Source organism: Abramis brama, assembly GCF_963993115.1.
Source record: "Abramis brama genome assembly, chromosome: 12".
Lineage (NCBI taxonomy): Eukaryota > Metazoa > Chordata > Actinopteri > Cypriniformes > Leuciscidae > Abramis > Abramis brama.
The window spans coordinates 40,812,614-40,828,646 of NC_139974.1; the positions used below are offsets into that span (position 1 = coordinate 40,812,614).

General features: G+C 40.2%; 1 protein-coding gene across 2 annotated transcripts in view; it reads right to left on the reverse strand.

Moving 5' to 3' along the window:
- Nucleotides 1–5,501: 5,501 nt before the first annotated feature.
- LOC311093305 (uncharacterized protein) overlaps nucleotides 5,502–16,033 on the reverse strand; it is a 42,388-nt gene continuing 31,856 nt past the window's right edge. For both annotated transcript variants that reach the window (XM_084130603.1, XM_084130604.1), the window contains 6 exons: nucleotides 8,790–9,069; nucleotides 8,505–8,641; nucleotides 8,392–8,418; nucleotides 6,552–6,831; nucleotides 6,286–6,422; nucleotides 5,502–6,184 (listed from right to left, as the gene is read on the reverse strand). In XM_084130603.1, the coding sequence (XP_083986729.1) occupies nucleotides 6,180–6,184; nucleotides 6,286–6,422; nucleotides 6,552–6,831; nucleotides 8,392–8,418; nucleotides 8,505–8,641; nucleotides 8,790–9,069 (866 nt within the window). In that variant the 3' untranslated portion in view covers nucleotides 5,502–6,179. The remainder of the gene's footprint in view (nucleotides 6,185–6,285; nucleotides 6,423–6,551; nucleotides 6,832–8,391; nucleotides 8,419–8,504; nucleotides 8,642–8,789; nucleotides 9,070–16,033) is intronic.

Genomic DNA, 16,033 nt, shown 5'->3' on the forward strand with positions numbered 1-16,033 from the left:
TTTCCTTCCAGACCTGAGGGGCCATCATGTCCTTGTCCGCACAGACAACACATCGGTGGTCTCTTATATAAATCGTCAGGGGGGTCTGCGCTCGCGTCCACTCTGCAAACTGGCGCACCAGATCCTCCTGTGGTCTCTGGGCAAATTACGCTCTCTGAGGGCAGTGTATATACCAGGGGCTCAGAATATAGGAGCAGACTCCCTGTCGAGGCAGGGGCTGAGGCCAGGGGACTGGAGACTCCACCCCGAGGCGGTGGAGCTCATATGGGACTTCTACGGCCGAGCAGAAGTGGATCTTTTTGCGTCTCAGCATACGACGCATTGTCCACTTTGGTTTTCCCTCACTCAGCCAGCCCCCCTGGGGCTGGACGCTATGGTACAGACATGGCCGAGGCTACGTCTGTACGCATTTCCCCCTGTTGCTCTGCTCCCAGGAGTTCTGGAGAGAGTCCGCCAGGACGGAATAAGTCTACTGCTAGTAGCACCACGTTGGCCGAGCCGTTTTTGGTTTGCGGATCTAATTCATATCCTCAACGGCCCTCCCTTGGAGATCCCAATCAGGAGAGACCTTCTGACTCAGGCAGGGGGCACAATATTTCACCCCCGGCCAGAGATTTGGAAACTATGGGTTTGGCCTCTGAGGGGGCCCAACTTATAGAGAGTGGTCTCTCAACCGAGGTTGTTGAGACCATTCTTAGCTCCAGAGCTCCAGCTACGAGGAAATTATACGCACTTAAGTGGAGAGTTTTCACTTCTTGGTGTCACCAGCATCAGTGGGATCCAGTTAACTGTTCAGTAAACACAGTACTTGAATTTCTCCAAGATCGCTTTGCATCAGGTTTATGTCCATCTACCTTAAAAGTCTACGTGGCGGCCATTGCGGCTTTCCACGCCCCGGTGGGTGGTACGTCATTGGGTCGAGACCCCCTGGTCATCCGTTTCCTTCGTGGCACCTTGAGGCTTAGGCCTGCAACTCGCACTAGGGTTCCGGCCTGGGACTTGGCGATTGTTCTAGAGGGTCTTTCAGGGGCGCCCTTTGAGCCCCTAGAGTTAGTTTCAGAGAAATTTCTGACATTTAAGACTAGACATTTCTGACATTTAAATTTCTTCTAGCGATCTCGTCCCTAAAAAGAGTCGGAGACCTTCAGGCCCTTTCGGTTTCTCCCACCTGCCTTGAGTTTGCACCCGGGATGGTCAAGGCATTCTTATACCCGAAACAGGGATATGTCCCTAAGGTGCCAACCAATATTCCTAGGCCTATTGTGCTGCAGGCTTTCTGTCCTCCTCCTTTTACATCTTCGGACCAGGAAAAACTGAATCTTTTGTGTCCAGTGCGAGCACTCGACACTTATGTCCACAGGGCTGCCCCGTGGAGGAAATCTGATCAGTTATTTGTCTGCTTTGGGTCACCTAAGAAAGGTCTTCCAGCCTCTAAGCAAACAATTAGTAAGTGGATAGTTGAGGCTATTTCTCTTGCCTATGAGTCTTCTGGCCAGCCATGCCCTTTGGTGGTCAGAGCTCATTCTACTAGGGGTATGGCGGCTTCTAAAGCGTTATTATCTGGGGTTTCTCTTCAGGAGGTTTGTGATGCGGCAGGTTGGTCTTCTCCGCTCACATTCGTGAGGTTTTATAGCCTGGACCTGGCTGCTGCCCCAGGTTCTCAGGTGCTTGGTACTTAAGTTGCCGACAGTTTTAACACAGGCAATTGTAAGTCTGGCGTGTTGGGTATTCTCGTTCCCAAAGCGTCGTTGACGCATCGCGAGTTCCCTCGAAAGGGAACGTCTCAGGTTACGACTGTAACCCTAGTTCCCTGAGAAGGGAACGAGACGATGCATCGCCCGGCCATACTTCCTGCATTCCTGTAATCGACTTTGCTTCGGCTCTAGAAGCTAACGCCGGTTGCACCGGATGTGCTTTTATCCTTTCCTGGTCATGACGTCACCCGCCCGTGACGCTCATTCTTCCTATTGGACTAGTTGACATACGTGCTTCAGACGTAATCACGCGGAGGCGTTCCCAAAGCGTCGTTGACGCATCGTCTCGTTCCCTTCTCAGGGAACTAGGGTTACAGTCGTAACCTGAGACGTTTTCAGTGGGGCAATCCCCAACAGATAGTAAATTTGTTCCTAATCAAAGGGAACTCAACCACAGAACAGCTGGGTGAGTTTTGTATTGGCTTATTGGATACAGTAAATGAAGACTGTCAACTTCTTTTCAATAGGAAACTCCCACTCTCTGCTGTATATTCATAACCAATTATTTCGAAACCAACAACCAAGCCACAAACAATGCCATTGGCACTAGTGTACATTGCAGACATGTCTCTTAACGCACATAGGTTTTCACCTTTTTGCACAATCTTGAAAAAAGTACTATTGTTGAAATTCTCAGATCAAGCAAACTTCAACGCACCCTTATCCACACCTGCTAACGTTAGTGAACCGCACCCGAGCAAGCACACTTCGCAGTTCCTCCGGAAATGCATTCTAGTTGATTTTGTGCCTTTTTTACTCTTTATAACAGAAAATTAGAAGCTAATATTGGATGACTTGGTGGTTGTGTTGTTGATTCTGGGACAGAAGGTTGGAAATCCTCGTTCTCTCCATGGTTTTCTTTTTCCTTCTCTTTTTTTGTAAAATGTTCTTTTACAACTGTTCTCCTGCTCTAAAAATTCTTCTTTACTTTGTTAGCAGCTCCTCAACCCTAGATAGGTAGCTATGTAACACTATACCTAATACAACATAATACAAGCTGTAGTAATTTATTGATGTAGAAAGAAGAGAGATAACCATTTCAAGATAACCATAAACCATTTCAAACCTTTACTGAAGGTGCACAGAAACTTTTTAACTATTTTAAGGATAAAAGGTGCATAGGTAAATGAAAAAAAAAAAAAAAACCTGACCAAATGTGCAATATTAGTATTGCGCAGAAAAAAAAAACGTAGTTTGATATTTTGCTTGTAGGATCTCACTTCATTTAATCTGGCAATGAAATCAGAAAAGAACAATTATTAAGGCAACGTACACATTGTATAAATAGTACAAATGTCTACACACCATCTCTCTCTCCTTTTATTGCTCACCTGCAAACACCTCAACCTCACACAGTGTGAGATATTCGTTGCGCCCAGGTATAAAAATGTTCACATATCGGCCCTTAATAGGCTTGAACTGAAATGTTTTTGTCTCTCCAAGTGGGATGGACACAACAGTCACAGCCCTGTGAAGAAATAGAGGGGCGTTTTAAATCTGCATGCAGCATAGAAGGATTTATTCAAAGTAATTTTATCTTATTCAGTAATTTTCTAACCATTAGAGTAAGTATTAAGAGAGACAATACTTACAGCTCATTATTGTTGCCATTATTTTCCAGGCTGTTGCCGATACGGATCTGAGCTCCATTTATCCTCTCTGGAACAGCATCTCCACGATTAGTGATGCTAACCCTGGTTACCTTGTAGACTTCCCCCAAGTCAACTCTCCACCAGGGGTTCCTGTCCCCATTAGTGTGACTGCATGACCCATGACCCCAAATTGCATCCCTGTTGCCATCGACAGCCCTTTGAGCTTCTGCTCCCTCGAATGTGGAAGACTGGACAGCTGTGGCTCCAAGAGCAAGATTCCCTATATAACAAAATAATAAAGAACTTTTTTTTTTTACTTTAGTAAAAACTTTTTTTGCCTAAGTATAATCCCAATATAATGAGCAAAATAAAGCTAAACTATGTAATCCAAATGATTATGACACGGCTCTCTGGAATACTTGAATCTGATTGGTCAGTCGCCACATTCCCAGGTCTGATATTCCCAGATAATGACATCAACAGCAACGCTGGATAACACACAATGACCCGGGTTTCTAGAGCCGGCCTTTCTTTAATGTTTCTTATATCACACTGTGGACCCGCTCTCTCTCGTTTCATACAAACAACTGGTGCCAGTTGAGTCTCTGTTATAGTTATTGATTGTATTCAAATATTCAGATTGCATTGAAATATTTTTAGTATTAAGAGTACAGTAGTGTTTGTCTTATTTCCAGTATGATTGTTTGTTTTACACTGTAATGGATTCTAAGATAATAAACAGGCAAGAATTTAAAACTGTTTCATCAAGTCAATATGTCCATGTAATTATTTATTTAGTGTACATGACTGTACATTATCCCTTAAATGTTTGTCTTGATTGAACTTGTCCGTTTGTCTTACTAGAAATATTTTTCTTCATTGAAGCTTTGCATTTATTACAAATGTGCTAATATAATATTTCAACTCAAATTAATATTTTGTGTCCAAAATTATTTATGGTTAGTAGCCATGTAATAAGAGGGTCCTGATCACACTTTCAGGATTTACTTTGTGATAACTGTGTTGGTGTAAATTATCATCCCTTATTGGTTATCAAATGTTCAGTAAGAATCTGATATCTAAGAATATATTCAGAAAGAATATTATGTTATATTATGTGTTACTGACAACATTCAAAGTAATGAAGAACACTCACAACACCAGTGTACGTGGATGTGTCTGTTAATGAAATAATAACAGTTATACACACATTCACATTAATAAGAACATAATCAAATTCTATCACAGATTCTTCTCTCTCTGTCCCTTACCTGCAAACACCTCGACTTCACACAGAGTGAGATATTCACTGCGCCCAGGAATAAAAATGTTCACATATCGCCCCTTAATAGGCTTAAATCCTCAGTGCATCACAAGACCTCTCGAGCTGTCTTAAACAACTGAGAGAGTAAGAGTGATTTTTAGCTTTAAGAAATTTGATAACTTGCTTGTGGTTCCCTAATAATTTTGCGTGTATAGGACAAAAAGCTGCTGTCTTCTTGCCGGTACTGTACATCTCATTACTGTATACCAGCACGCACCGCCCGAAGGATTACACACTCAAAGTCCCAGTCTTTTTGTGCTGTTATGTAGTTTGTTGGTTTGTATAACTTGCACAAAAATTTACAAGTGTCACAAGGATATTATCTTTATCAAAAATTAAGACAATAAAAAATGAATGTGGTTTAATTGTAAAAAAAAATCTGGAGTGTTTACCTCAGCTGTTAGAAGCCAGACTGACTAGAAAGACATTTTATATTATATTGCTGGTAGGCCTACTTAAAATGTTTCTTTTGTTATTTTATTGATATCTTGTCTTTGTTGTTATTTTATTAATTTGTCTCAAAACACTGATTGATGACTTTAAACAATGCTTCATAAGAAGTTATTAATCACTTCATGCCATTGTTTCGATGTAGCCCTGTGTTTATAAAACGTATATAAATTTATATAAAATAAGCCATAGCAATATTTACATTGTTTTTGCTGATGTCCATAATAACCTTTATTTGCATTTATTAATTGGTCTGTTTTATTTTTGTAAGAAATTCATAGTTACATGGCACCAGATGTTGGTCTCCATGCCCATACCGGGCAATTTTTTTTGTAATCCTGATTTTCTCCAGTTTATGGTTAAACAGGGAGAGAGGGAAGAGTTATGTAAATTATTATTCTGAATGATCTTTCTCCTGGTAATTTAGAGAGATTCAAGTTAGTTTTTTGTTATTTTGTCATTTGTTATTTTGGCCAGGTTCTCCCCTGAAGCTATTGCCCCTAATTTCATTATTATTATTTTTTATATTAATATATCTGGTTTGGTTATTATTGATTTTGTGCCTTTTTTACTCTTTATAACAGAAAATTAGAAGCTAATATTGGTTGAATTGGTGGTTGTGTTGTTGATTCTGGGACAGAAGGTTGGAAATCCTCGTTCTCTCCATGGTTTTCTTTTTCTTTCTCTTTTTTGTAAAATGTTATTCTTCTTTACTTTGTTATCAGCTCCTCAACCCTAGATGGGTAGCTATGTAACACTATACCTCCTCCTCATTGTAAATATCCAAATACCGGTAAGCCTTTTTTTATCCAGAAACATACAATACAACATGCAATGCTTTAGTAATTTATTGATGTAGAAAGAAGAGAGATAACCATTTCAAGATAACCATAAACCATTTCAAACCTTTACTGAATGTGCACAGAAACTTATCCTTTATTTTAAGGATAAAAGGTGCATAGGTAAATAAAATAAAAAAAAAGAATGAAAAAAGTGCAATATTAGTATTGCTCAGAAAAAAACGTAGTTTGATATTTTGCTTGTAGGATCTCACTTCACTTAATCTGGCAATGAAATCAGAAAAGAACAATTATTAAGGCAACATACACATTGTATAAATAGTACAAATGTCTACACACCATCTCTCTCTCCTTTAATTGCTCACCTGCAAACACCTCAACCTCACACAGTGTAAGATATTCATTGCGCCCAGGTATAAAAATGTTCACATATCGCCCCTTAATAGGCTTGAACTGAAATGTTTTTGTCTCTCCAAGTGGGATGGACACAACAGTTGCAGCCCTGTGAAGAAGAAATAGAGGGGCGTTTTCAATCTGCATGCAGCATAGAAGGATTTATTCCAAGCAATTTTATCTTTTTTACTAATTTTCCAAACATTTATGTAATTATTAAGAGAGAGACAATACTTACAGCTCATTATTGTTGCCATTATTTTCCAGGCAGTTGCCGATACGGATCTGAGCTCCATTGATCCTCCATGCACAACAATCTCCACGATTAGTGATGCTAACCCTGGTTACATTGTAGGCTTGCCCCAAGTCAACTCTCCACCAGGGGTCCCTGTCCACATAAGTCGCACTGCATGACCCCAGATTGAAATCTGAATTCCTGATGCCATCGACAGCATTTTGAGCTACTGTTCTCTCGTATATGGTAGACTGGACAGCTGTGGCTCCAAGAGCAAGATTCCCTGTTTAAGATAAAATAACAGACAATTAATTTTTTTTTTTTACTTTTATGTGCTAATGTATAATCCCAATATAATGGGCAAAATAAAGCTAAACTATAGTGTAATCCAAATGATTATTACACGGCTCTCTGGAATACTTGAATCTGATTGGTCAGTTGCCACATTCCCAGGTCTGATATTCCCAGATAATGACATCATAAACAGTAATGCTGGATAACACACAGCTCATCCGGGTTTCTGGAGCCGGCCTTTCTTTAATGTTTCTTGTATCACGCTGTGGACCCGCTCTCTCTCGTTTCATACAAACACAACTGGTGTCAGTTGCGTCTTTGTTATTCATTGATTGTATTCAAATATTAAGATTGTATAATTTGTTGTACATGACTGAACATTATCCCAAATGTTTGTCTTGTTTGAACTTGCCCGTTTGTCTTGCTTTTGTCCCGTTTTTTTCACGGAATCTTTGCGTTTATTACAAGTGCTGTAAAATATTTCAACTTTAATTAATATTTTGTGTCCAAAATTATTTATTTGTGGTTAGTAGCCATGTAATAAGAGGGTCCTGATTACCCTTTCAGTAGTCTCAGCCTCAGACGTCACGCCCACGGAACGTTGGCTAAACGTCTGATGCATATGGTACACTTAACTGGAAACACTTCAGGAATGTCGAAGTCGTCACCTGATTGGTTGAATTTTATCGGATTTCCGGGGGGCGCGAGTGTCGCGTTTATTTTCGGTCCGCCGGGAAAACAAAGCGCAGACGTGTGATTGCGTTTCCTACTGATTTACTCTGTGTTTTGATCAGATGTGGTAATGCAGACGCCATTGTTGTTATACGTGCACGAACAGATCAATGACTTACTGCTTGTTTTCTTCTCCTTCTTTGATTTTCTATGCTGACTGACTTGTTGCACGCCGGTCTGTTGTTGTGGGGACATTTCCACGCCCCGAAACGTGACGCTTGTAACGTTGTGTCAGGAGGGGAAGAAAATATGGATAGCTCACAAAGTTATTAGGCCAGACAGACTCACGGAGGCGATTGATATTTAACAACAACTCGCGTTTTATTTCTCCAATCCAACTCGGCCAATTGTCCGTCCCAGGCTCCACCATCCACAGCGTTACCAAACAAACAAAACAAGATTAAAACAAAATCTCCAAACAGAAATTACCCGCATACATGGGGTATTCGAGGCGCGGTTGTATATCATACCATACAGAGTGCAGACTGTTTTTTAGGGAGCGCGCAGCTCTTAAAGGGGCCACACTTATTTCCACTCGTTACACGCTGAACGAAACGAACTGTAATTGGTTGTTTGACATGTCGGTCAAACGGCCTTATGGGCGGGCCTTGGCCAAAGAAAGCTGCTATGAATTCCAGACCTTCAGCCGTCAGTCTGAAGGTCTGGCTACGCAAGACTACCCTTTCAGGGTTTACTTTGCGATTACAACTGTGTTGATTCACATTATCCCTTATTGGTTATCAAATGTTCAGTAAGAATATTATTATTGTTTTATTATGTGTTACTGACAACATTGAAAGTAATAAAGAACACTTACTTGGAACACAATTGTACGTTAATGAGTCTGTTAATAAAATAATAACAGTTATACACACATTAATAAGAACATAAACAAATTCTATCACTGAGTCTTCTCTCTCTGTCCCTTACCTGCAAACACCTCAACCTCACACAGTGTGAGAATTTCATTGCGCCCAGGAATAAAAATGTTGACATATTGCCCCTTAATAGGCTTAAACTCAAATGTTTTTGTCTCTCCAGCTGGGATGGACTCAATACTTGCAGCCCTGTGAAGACACAGAGAGAAATAGAGAGGGGCGAATCAAAACGGCATAATTCATGTTAAATATACTTAATTATACCTAAAAGTAATTTTATCTTATTTACTTATTTTCTAACCATTACAGTAAGTATTAAGAGAGAGACAATACTTACAGCTCATTATTGTTGCCATTATTTCTCAGGCTGTTGCCGATACGGATCTGAGCTCCATTTATCCTCTCTGGAACACCATCTCCACGATTAGTGATGCTAACCCTGGTTACCCCGTAGGCTTCCCCCAAGTCAACTCTCCACCAGGGGTCCCTGTCCACATTAGTCGCACTGCAATACCCCAGATTGAAATTTGATTCCCTGTTGCCATCGACAGCCTTTTGAGCTCCTGTTTGAGGATATGTGGAAGACTGGACAGCTGTGGCTCTAAGAGCAAGATTCCCTGTATAACAAAATAATAAACAATAACTGACTTTAATCTTCTAAAGTATAATCCCAATATAATGGGCAAAATAAAGCCATAAGCTAGAGTTGTCAAAAAGTACCAAATTTGGTAATAAACGGTACAGATTTTTTTTTTAATGTGACGAACATTTTACAGCGCTTCAAGCGTCATCATTTTTAAATTTCAGTGCCGTTTGGTACCGAAGTCAGTACTTTTTGACAACTCTAGAGCTATGTAATCCAAATGATTATTACACGTCTCTCTGGAATACTTGAATCTGATTGGTCAGTCACCACATTCCGAGGTCTGATATTCCCAGAAAATTACCGTCATCAACAGCAACACTGGATAACACACGGCTCATCCGGGTTTCTAAAGCCAGCCTTGCTTTGCTTTGATTCAAAATGTTATGTTAAAAAAAATTCATCTCATAACATTATTTATGCAATTGTAATTGCAGTGTAAATGCATTATACTGTGCAAATGACATCTAATGCCATTCAGAGTCAGTTTCTGCACGTCCCACATCTGCAGAGCGAAGATGCATTTTGTTGATTCAGATTTTATTTTTCCTGGTAACAGCCCTATAATCGTGCTTTATTATTCTTAAAATTGAACAATATTTTCAAATTTAAGTATACTTAAATATATTTAAATAAGTACCCTAAATAGAAAACACAACAAATTCACAATAAAACCTATAACTACAATAATTTAACACTAAATAACACACAAAAAAAACAGTTACAGTACTAAAATAACAGCTAAGTAGTCTGTATTCTTGGTTTGCTAAAAAACAGCTTTACATTTCAGCTTTTCTGTTGCAAAAATATGACCACATTTTTGGCAAAATATGACACCTCTCCTGACTTATTGCATGTCCTGCACAAGGTGAGCGTTATTTTAGAATGCATCAGCTTAAATGCCATGACGCGAAACCCCTCGTGGAAGAAGAACGCCATCATGTTTACAACTGTGACAAGGAGCGCTCATCGAGATTAGATGTACGCCTGGTCTGTTGTAGGTGTAGGGACATCGACTTCACACTAAACAAGACGTTTTTAGACGTCAAAATTTAGACCTGCACAGGGCTGGGATGGGCTACAGGACAATAGGCAAGCAGCTTGGTGAGAAGGCAACAACTGTTTCCGCAATTATTAGAAAATGGAAGAAGTTCACCATGCAAGATCTCACCACGTGGGGCATCAATGATCATGAGGAAGGTGAGGGATCAGCCCAGAACTACACAGCAGGACCTGGTCAATCACCTGACTCTTCAAAGTCGTTGTGGCAAAGTCTGTGGCACGTTGCATTTCTGCTATGGCAACGTCGCTGTCTACGTGCTCGCAACATTGTAACAACATAGAATTGTAAGACGTGACAGGGCTGTAGCAACGTTGTTGCGCGACATTCAGCAACTGAGAGACGACGTTCTGACAATTTTTGTTTTTTATGCTAGATATAGATATTCCCAATTTAGCATTTTATGTTTTGAGGTAAATTTTTAATTAGTCATATTTGAGATAATTATATATATATTTTTTAAATATTGTTTATCCTTTTTTTAAATATTATTATTTAATGGGACTATCAGTAAATTAGCCTAATTATAATCAACACCTGCAAGTGTACACTTTGAAGAGTAAAAATTGCAGAAGGTTACGTTAATTCAACTTTATTAAAACTAACTGCATATATAAACAAATTACACTTCCAAAAGTCATGCATTTGTGAAAAACAAAAAAAACGAAAATTACTATACAAATTAATTTTAAGTATAATAAATAAAACATAAAAAGCAAATATCAGAACATGTAATGAACAAAACCGGTTCTGTACATGGCAGACAGTAATCGAAAGCCGGGCGATAAAGTTTGGTAAACGGAATCAGTCCAGGAAACATCCACAAATCCAGAGGAGCCAAGAAACGAAAGAGACTAAATAGCAGACAAATGAAATGAAAAACTAAACAGTGCAAGCGAGGCTACATTAGTCACATTAGAAAATGAAGTTGTAGGTTGTGTTTGAATAATTACGTATCTTATTTAGCTGAGGTAAATAATACGCAATACTCACGTATCCTTGCTCGATGAAGAACGAGACAACACAATGAGCCCAACGGGCGGTTGATATTTAAAAGGCCGATTTTCACGCTTCAGGGCAGTGACGAGCAGGGATGGGCAGTATTTCAGATACATGTATTTAAAATACGTATTTGAAATACAAAATACTATTTTGTATTTTGTATTTTAAAGCCTTTGGAAAAATTATAATGTAATTTGTATTTAAATACATTTAAGGTGAGTATTTTTGTATTTTCAAAATACATAAAATACTTTTTGCCAGTCAACCTCTTTATCAGGGTATTGATTTTGTGCATCAACTAGTTCAGACCTTGGGCCTTATCTTGCACCCAGCGCAATTGACTTTGTACACCGACGCATGTATCATTCCTATCTTGCACCCGCGCACAGCGGACTTTTCCCTCCACAGACGCACATCGGTTAACTAAGAAATACACTTGGGGCTCCCCGGGGCGGTTCAGCGCAAAGAGGAGGCGTGTTCCGGCACAAACGTTCCCTCATGCTATTTTGCAGGTTTAGAAAACAATTCCGTTGCGCATATTATTCATATGCTATTTTAAGGGCGCATGCTTGGCCATAATCAATGTAGCGTAGTGTGTGCACAACGCGCATACACTTTTATTCTCTCATCTACACAAAAGCAGCAGTTTTCATTTTTGCAAATCATACATTATTACGATAGATAGATAGATAGATAGATAGATAGATAGATAGTTTATTATAAAAGCATACATCTAGCTTACACATTTACCCAAATTATCATACGCCTGTTTAACCGAAGTTAATTTGGGTGTGTTTCTCCATCCCCAATGTCACTTCTCTGTGTTTTACGGCCCTGACGAGAACGTCGGTCTCCTTGGCTGTGAACCGCTGCTGGTGCGTGTCTGGCAAATCCGCCGTTATAATAGCAATCCGCCATGGAACAAGCGCGCCTGCTCTTAAAGAGAAAATGTGAGATGACGCTCTGATTGGTTTATTTCACATTATGCCCAAACCACACCTATGAATAATGAAGCTACTTCAGACCAACCCATTTTAGATTTGCGTCGGGCGCAAGAGTCATTTATCCCGCCGGTATAATAGCAACAGCGCCCAAGACCCGCCCACAAAGTTACTTGCGTTTCGCGCTTGATACTTGCATTTCAGACCGTTAAAATAGGGCCCATTCACTAGCTCAGTATTGGATCAACGATTTTTTTTTGGAATAAGGTGAGAATGTCATGATCTATTCTACTTGTTGATTAAAGTTAAAATAGTGCATTATTCACTTTAGTTAACATGAAAGAATAAAAGTGCACAGACAAGTGGGAAAATAGTAGCCTTGGAAAACCCAGACAAACTCCCGGCAAATTTAGATTTGCTCTGCAAGTAGACTGGCAAAGAGCCCATTCAAGCCGATTTCTAATCCGTCCAAATCGAGGCACCAATCAGAAACGTTGAGGCGGGCTTTACACGATGACGATCGCTCTGATTGGTTTTAGGTCTATCCAATTGCGCCCAGAGGCATTTGAGTGACGTCTGTTGGTGACGCCCCTTTGGAAATTAGTTATTAATGAAGCTTTGCCAGACCATAACTCAGTTATTACTGAGAATGGTCTGGTTTTAACCAGGCTAGGAAAATAGCGTTAGCCAATCAGTCTTGACCGGTTCTTGATTTTTATCAACTAGCTTGTCAAATGTGTTTAAAGCATTACTGCATGTTAGGGCTGGTTGATATGGCACTATCATAGTGATGATATAAAGTGTTAATTGATGGAACTTTTTCTAAATCGTTGACATAGATGGGCCTATTTGTGGGGTAAGCAAATTTATCCGTGCAGCTTTTAGTGGGCAGGAATTATTGAAACGTTGGAGTGGAAAAACAAACACTGATGAATGATACTCCACAAAAATCTTCAGCTTTTAGTTTTATTGTACATGAAAAATAATAAAAAAGGGGGAAATAGTGTCAAATGAATCTAAATTAATTCTAAATGAAATCTCTATTTAGATACACTTTCTAATTTGAATAAACTTATAGAAACAAATAAACTTTACATAAAATAAACATAAAATTACTTAAAAAGCATTGGACTACCTGCAAAAAAAAAAAGTTTGAAAGTTTGAAATTCAGTTTATGCTGTGGAATCAAAACTGATATTGAGAATTGTGAAACCATGATATTGTTACTGTGAAGTAAAATTAAGATTTTGGTCATATCGCCCACATTGCCAGAAAGAAAGAAAGAAAGAAAGAAAGAAAGAAAGAAAGAAAGAAAGAATGACAGAAAGAATGAGAGAAAGAATGACAGAGAGGGCAGAGATGTGGTTAAGAATGAAAAGTCAGTAGGCCTATGTAGTTTCTTCATTCACTGTGACTTATACCTGCACTGGATGGCCAATTCCACTTGTATTTTCAAAATACAAAATACTGTATTTGTATTTAAATACATTTTTTCACACAGTATTTTGTATTTGTATTTAAATACATTTTTCCACACAGTATTTTGTATTTGTATTTTAAATACATTTCCATGTATTTAAGCCCATCTCTGGTGACGAGTACATATATAGTCCAGTGGTTGTCAAGGCACCATTGGCACAACCTTAAGCAATGGCCCTGAACGGTTTAATGTCAACATTGTGACAACGCTGTGACAACATTCACCACACAACGTAGTTTGCTAAAACATTGTTAGAAGGTTGGGTACGTTGCGCCAGCGTTCTGTGTTTGCTGGGCTGGGAGTGGGACCACAGTCTCAAAGAAAACCATTAGTAACACACTACGCCGTCATGGATTAAAAAACTGCAGTGCACGCAAGGTCCCCCTGCTCAAGCCAGCGCATGTCCAGGCTCATCTGAAGTTTGCCAATGACCATCTGGATGATCCAGAGGAGGAAAGGGAGAAGGTCATGTGGTCTGATGAGACAAAAATAGAGCTTTTTGGTCTAAACTCCACTCGACTAGCTAGTCTCGACTGTTTCCCGAAACTGTATTGTCGCAAAGTGGTCATTCAACCACATAGGTTTATGACGTCACGCATGTGGTGGAGTAATAACTTCTTTAAAGAATCTGTTTGAGATCGAATTAACGCTAGATGTTTTGTTATAAATTACAGATATGACATCTGAGGGCTATTTCTCATTTTTCTCAGTTTTTTTGCTTTATTTCCAGATTCACTCATAGGCTCGTTCTTACATAGTAGAGCATGTTCGCACATGCGCACTTCAAAAACGGTGCTTTAAATCTCTTGACAAACTAAAAGACGTAAATGACATTTGTATGTATGCTAAATAAAAGACACTGGTTGTACTGAATGTCAGCTTTCTTTTTTTGCTCAAGATGAGGATTTATTAAGTCTACATGTCATGCAAACTAGAAACTCTGCTTCTAACCACAGGTCGAGAGCTGTGTTCCAACTACACAACTTTGAAATGCTGTTTGCAAATGTTCGTTAGAACGATGGTTTCGGGAAACACTGACTCGTTGAATGCTGATAACGACGGAACTTGCGAACATAGTTGGCTAACGATGCTTTTGGGAAACGCACCCCTGGTAAGCTCGTACTTACGAGGTGGGAAGTCGTGTATACGAACAGAAGCTGCGTTCAAGTCATTTTCATCGGAGTAAGTTGGCGGTGTACTTTCTCTTAATAAATTACACAAAAATACAGCAAGGTTCTTAAACTCTACTTCTAGAAAAATGAAGAACAAAGTAATGTGCATCAGGTGTGCTTTGCTTTTTTATTGTTTCAATTTATGAAGTCTGCAAACTTTATCATTACATATTACATTGTTATATTATAATGCCATCATATTATGTGCAGGCTATCAGTTTACTATTGTCACAGTGTCTGGTTTGAGTTCCCTGGGTCACCACTAGATGTCCTCCTTCCCCACGGTGTCTGTCACATCAGACAATATAATTAATCAGAATACATAGCAAAAGTTGCTTGATCGACGTCTATATCCTTTCTGCTACTGTGTTCTCGCCGCTGCATCACACAGTCTAAAAGAGCTATTTTGCGAACGTTGTTGCAAATGCCTCGCTCTATATGCGCCAGGTGCGGATCCCATCTGCACGAGGCCGACGGCCACACGAAGTGCGTCACATGCCTGGGAACCTCCCGCGCTTAAGCCGCACTTTCTGTCGGTGGCTGCTCTGTCTGTGAGAGCATGCCTGTCTCTGTACTGCGGACGCCGGCTAGCCCTCTCCAAAGATAGCGACGCCATCTCCACAGCTCCCTCTTCCTTTTACTGCTCTACTTCTGCCAAGGAAAAAGAAGCTCCGCAGCCAATGGCAGGAAATAAGTGAGCCCACGCCGGCCACGTCCCCACGTGCCTCGCTTTCTCCTGCTCAAACACCTTCATCGGCCCTGTTCTCTCAGGCGGACCAGCGGCCCGTACACGAAGTGCATAGACGAAGTGCATAGACTTTCTCCCGAGGCATCAGGGAGTGCGCGTGCTGAGTTATCTCGATGACTGGCTTGTTCTGGCCAGTCAAGGACCAAACTCGTGACACCTAGAGCTTCGATCCTCAGCCATTTGGAATGCCTGGGGCTCAAAATCAGTTTATCCAAGAGCAAACTGAACCCCAGCCAGACTGTAATCTTTCTGAGTTAAAACTCTAAATCTTCACAGTTATCGACTCTACAACTATGAGAGCGCGGCTCACATCAGAGCGTGCATTCTCTGTTCAACAGCTGACAGCCTCCCTCAAAGCAGGTGCACAAACATGCCTCAGAAAGTTTCAGAAACTTCTCGGACTCATGGAAGCCGCATCGCCAGTACTCCGTATGGGATTACTTTATATGCGCCCGCTCCAGCACTGGCTCAAACGCAGCGTGCCAGCCTATGCATGGCAGTCGGGGAGCCTGCACATTATGGTGAATCATGGTTG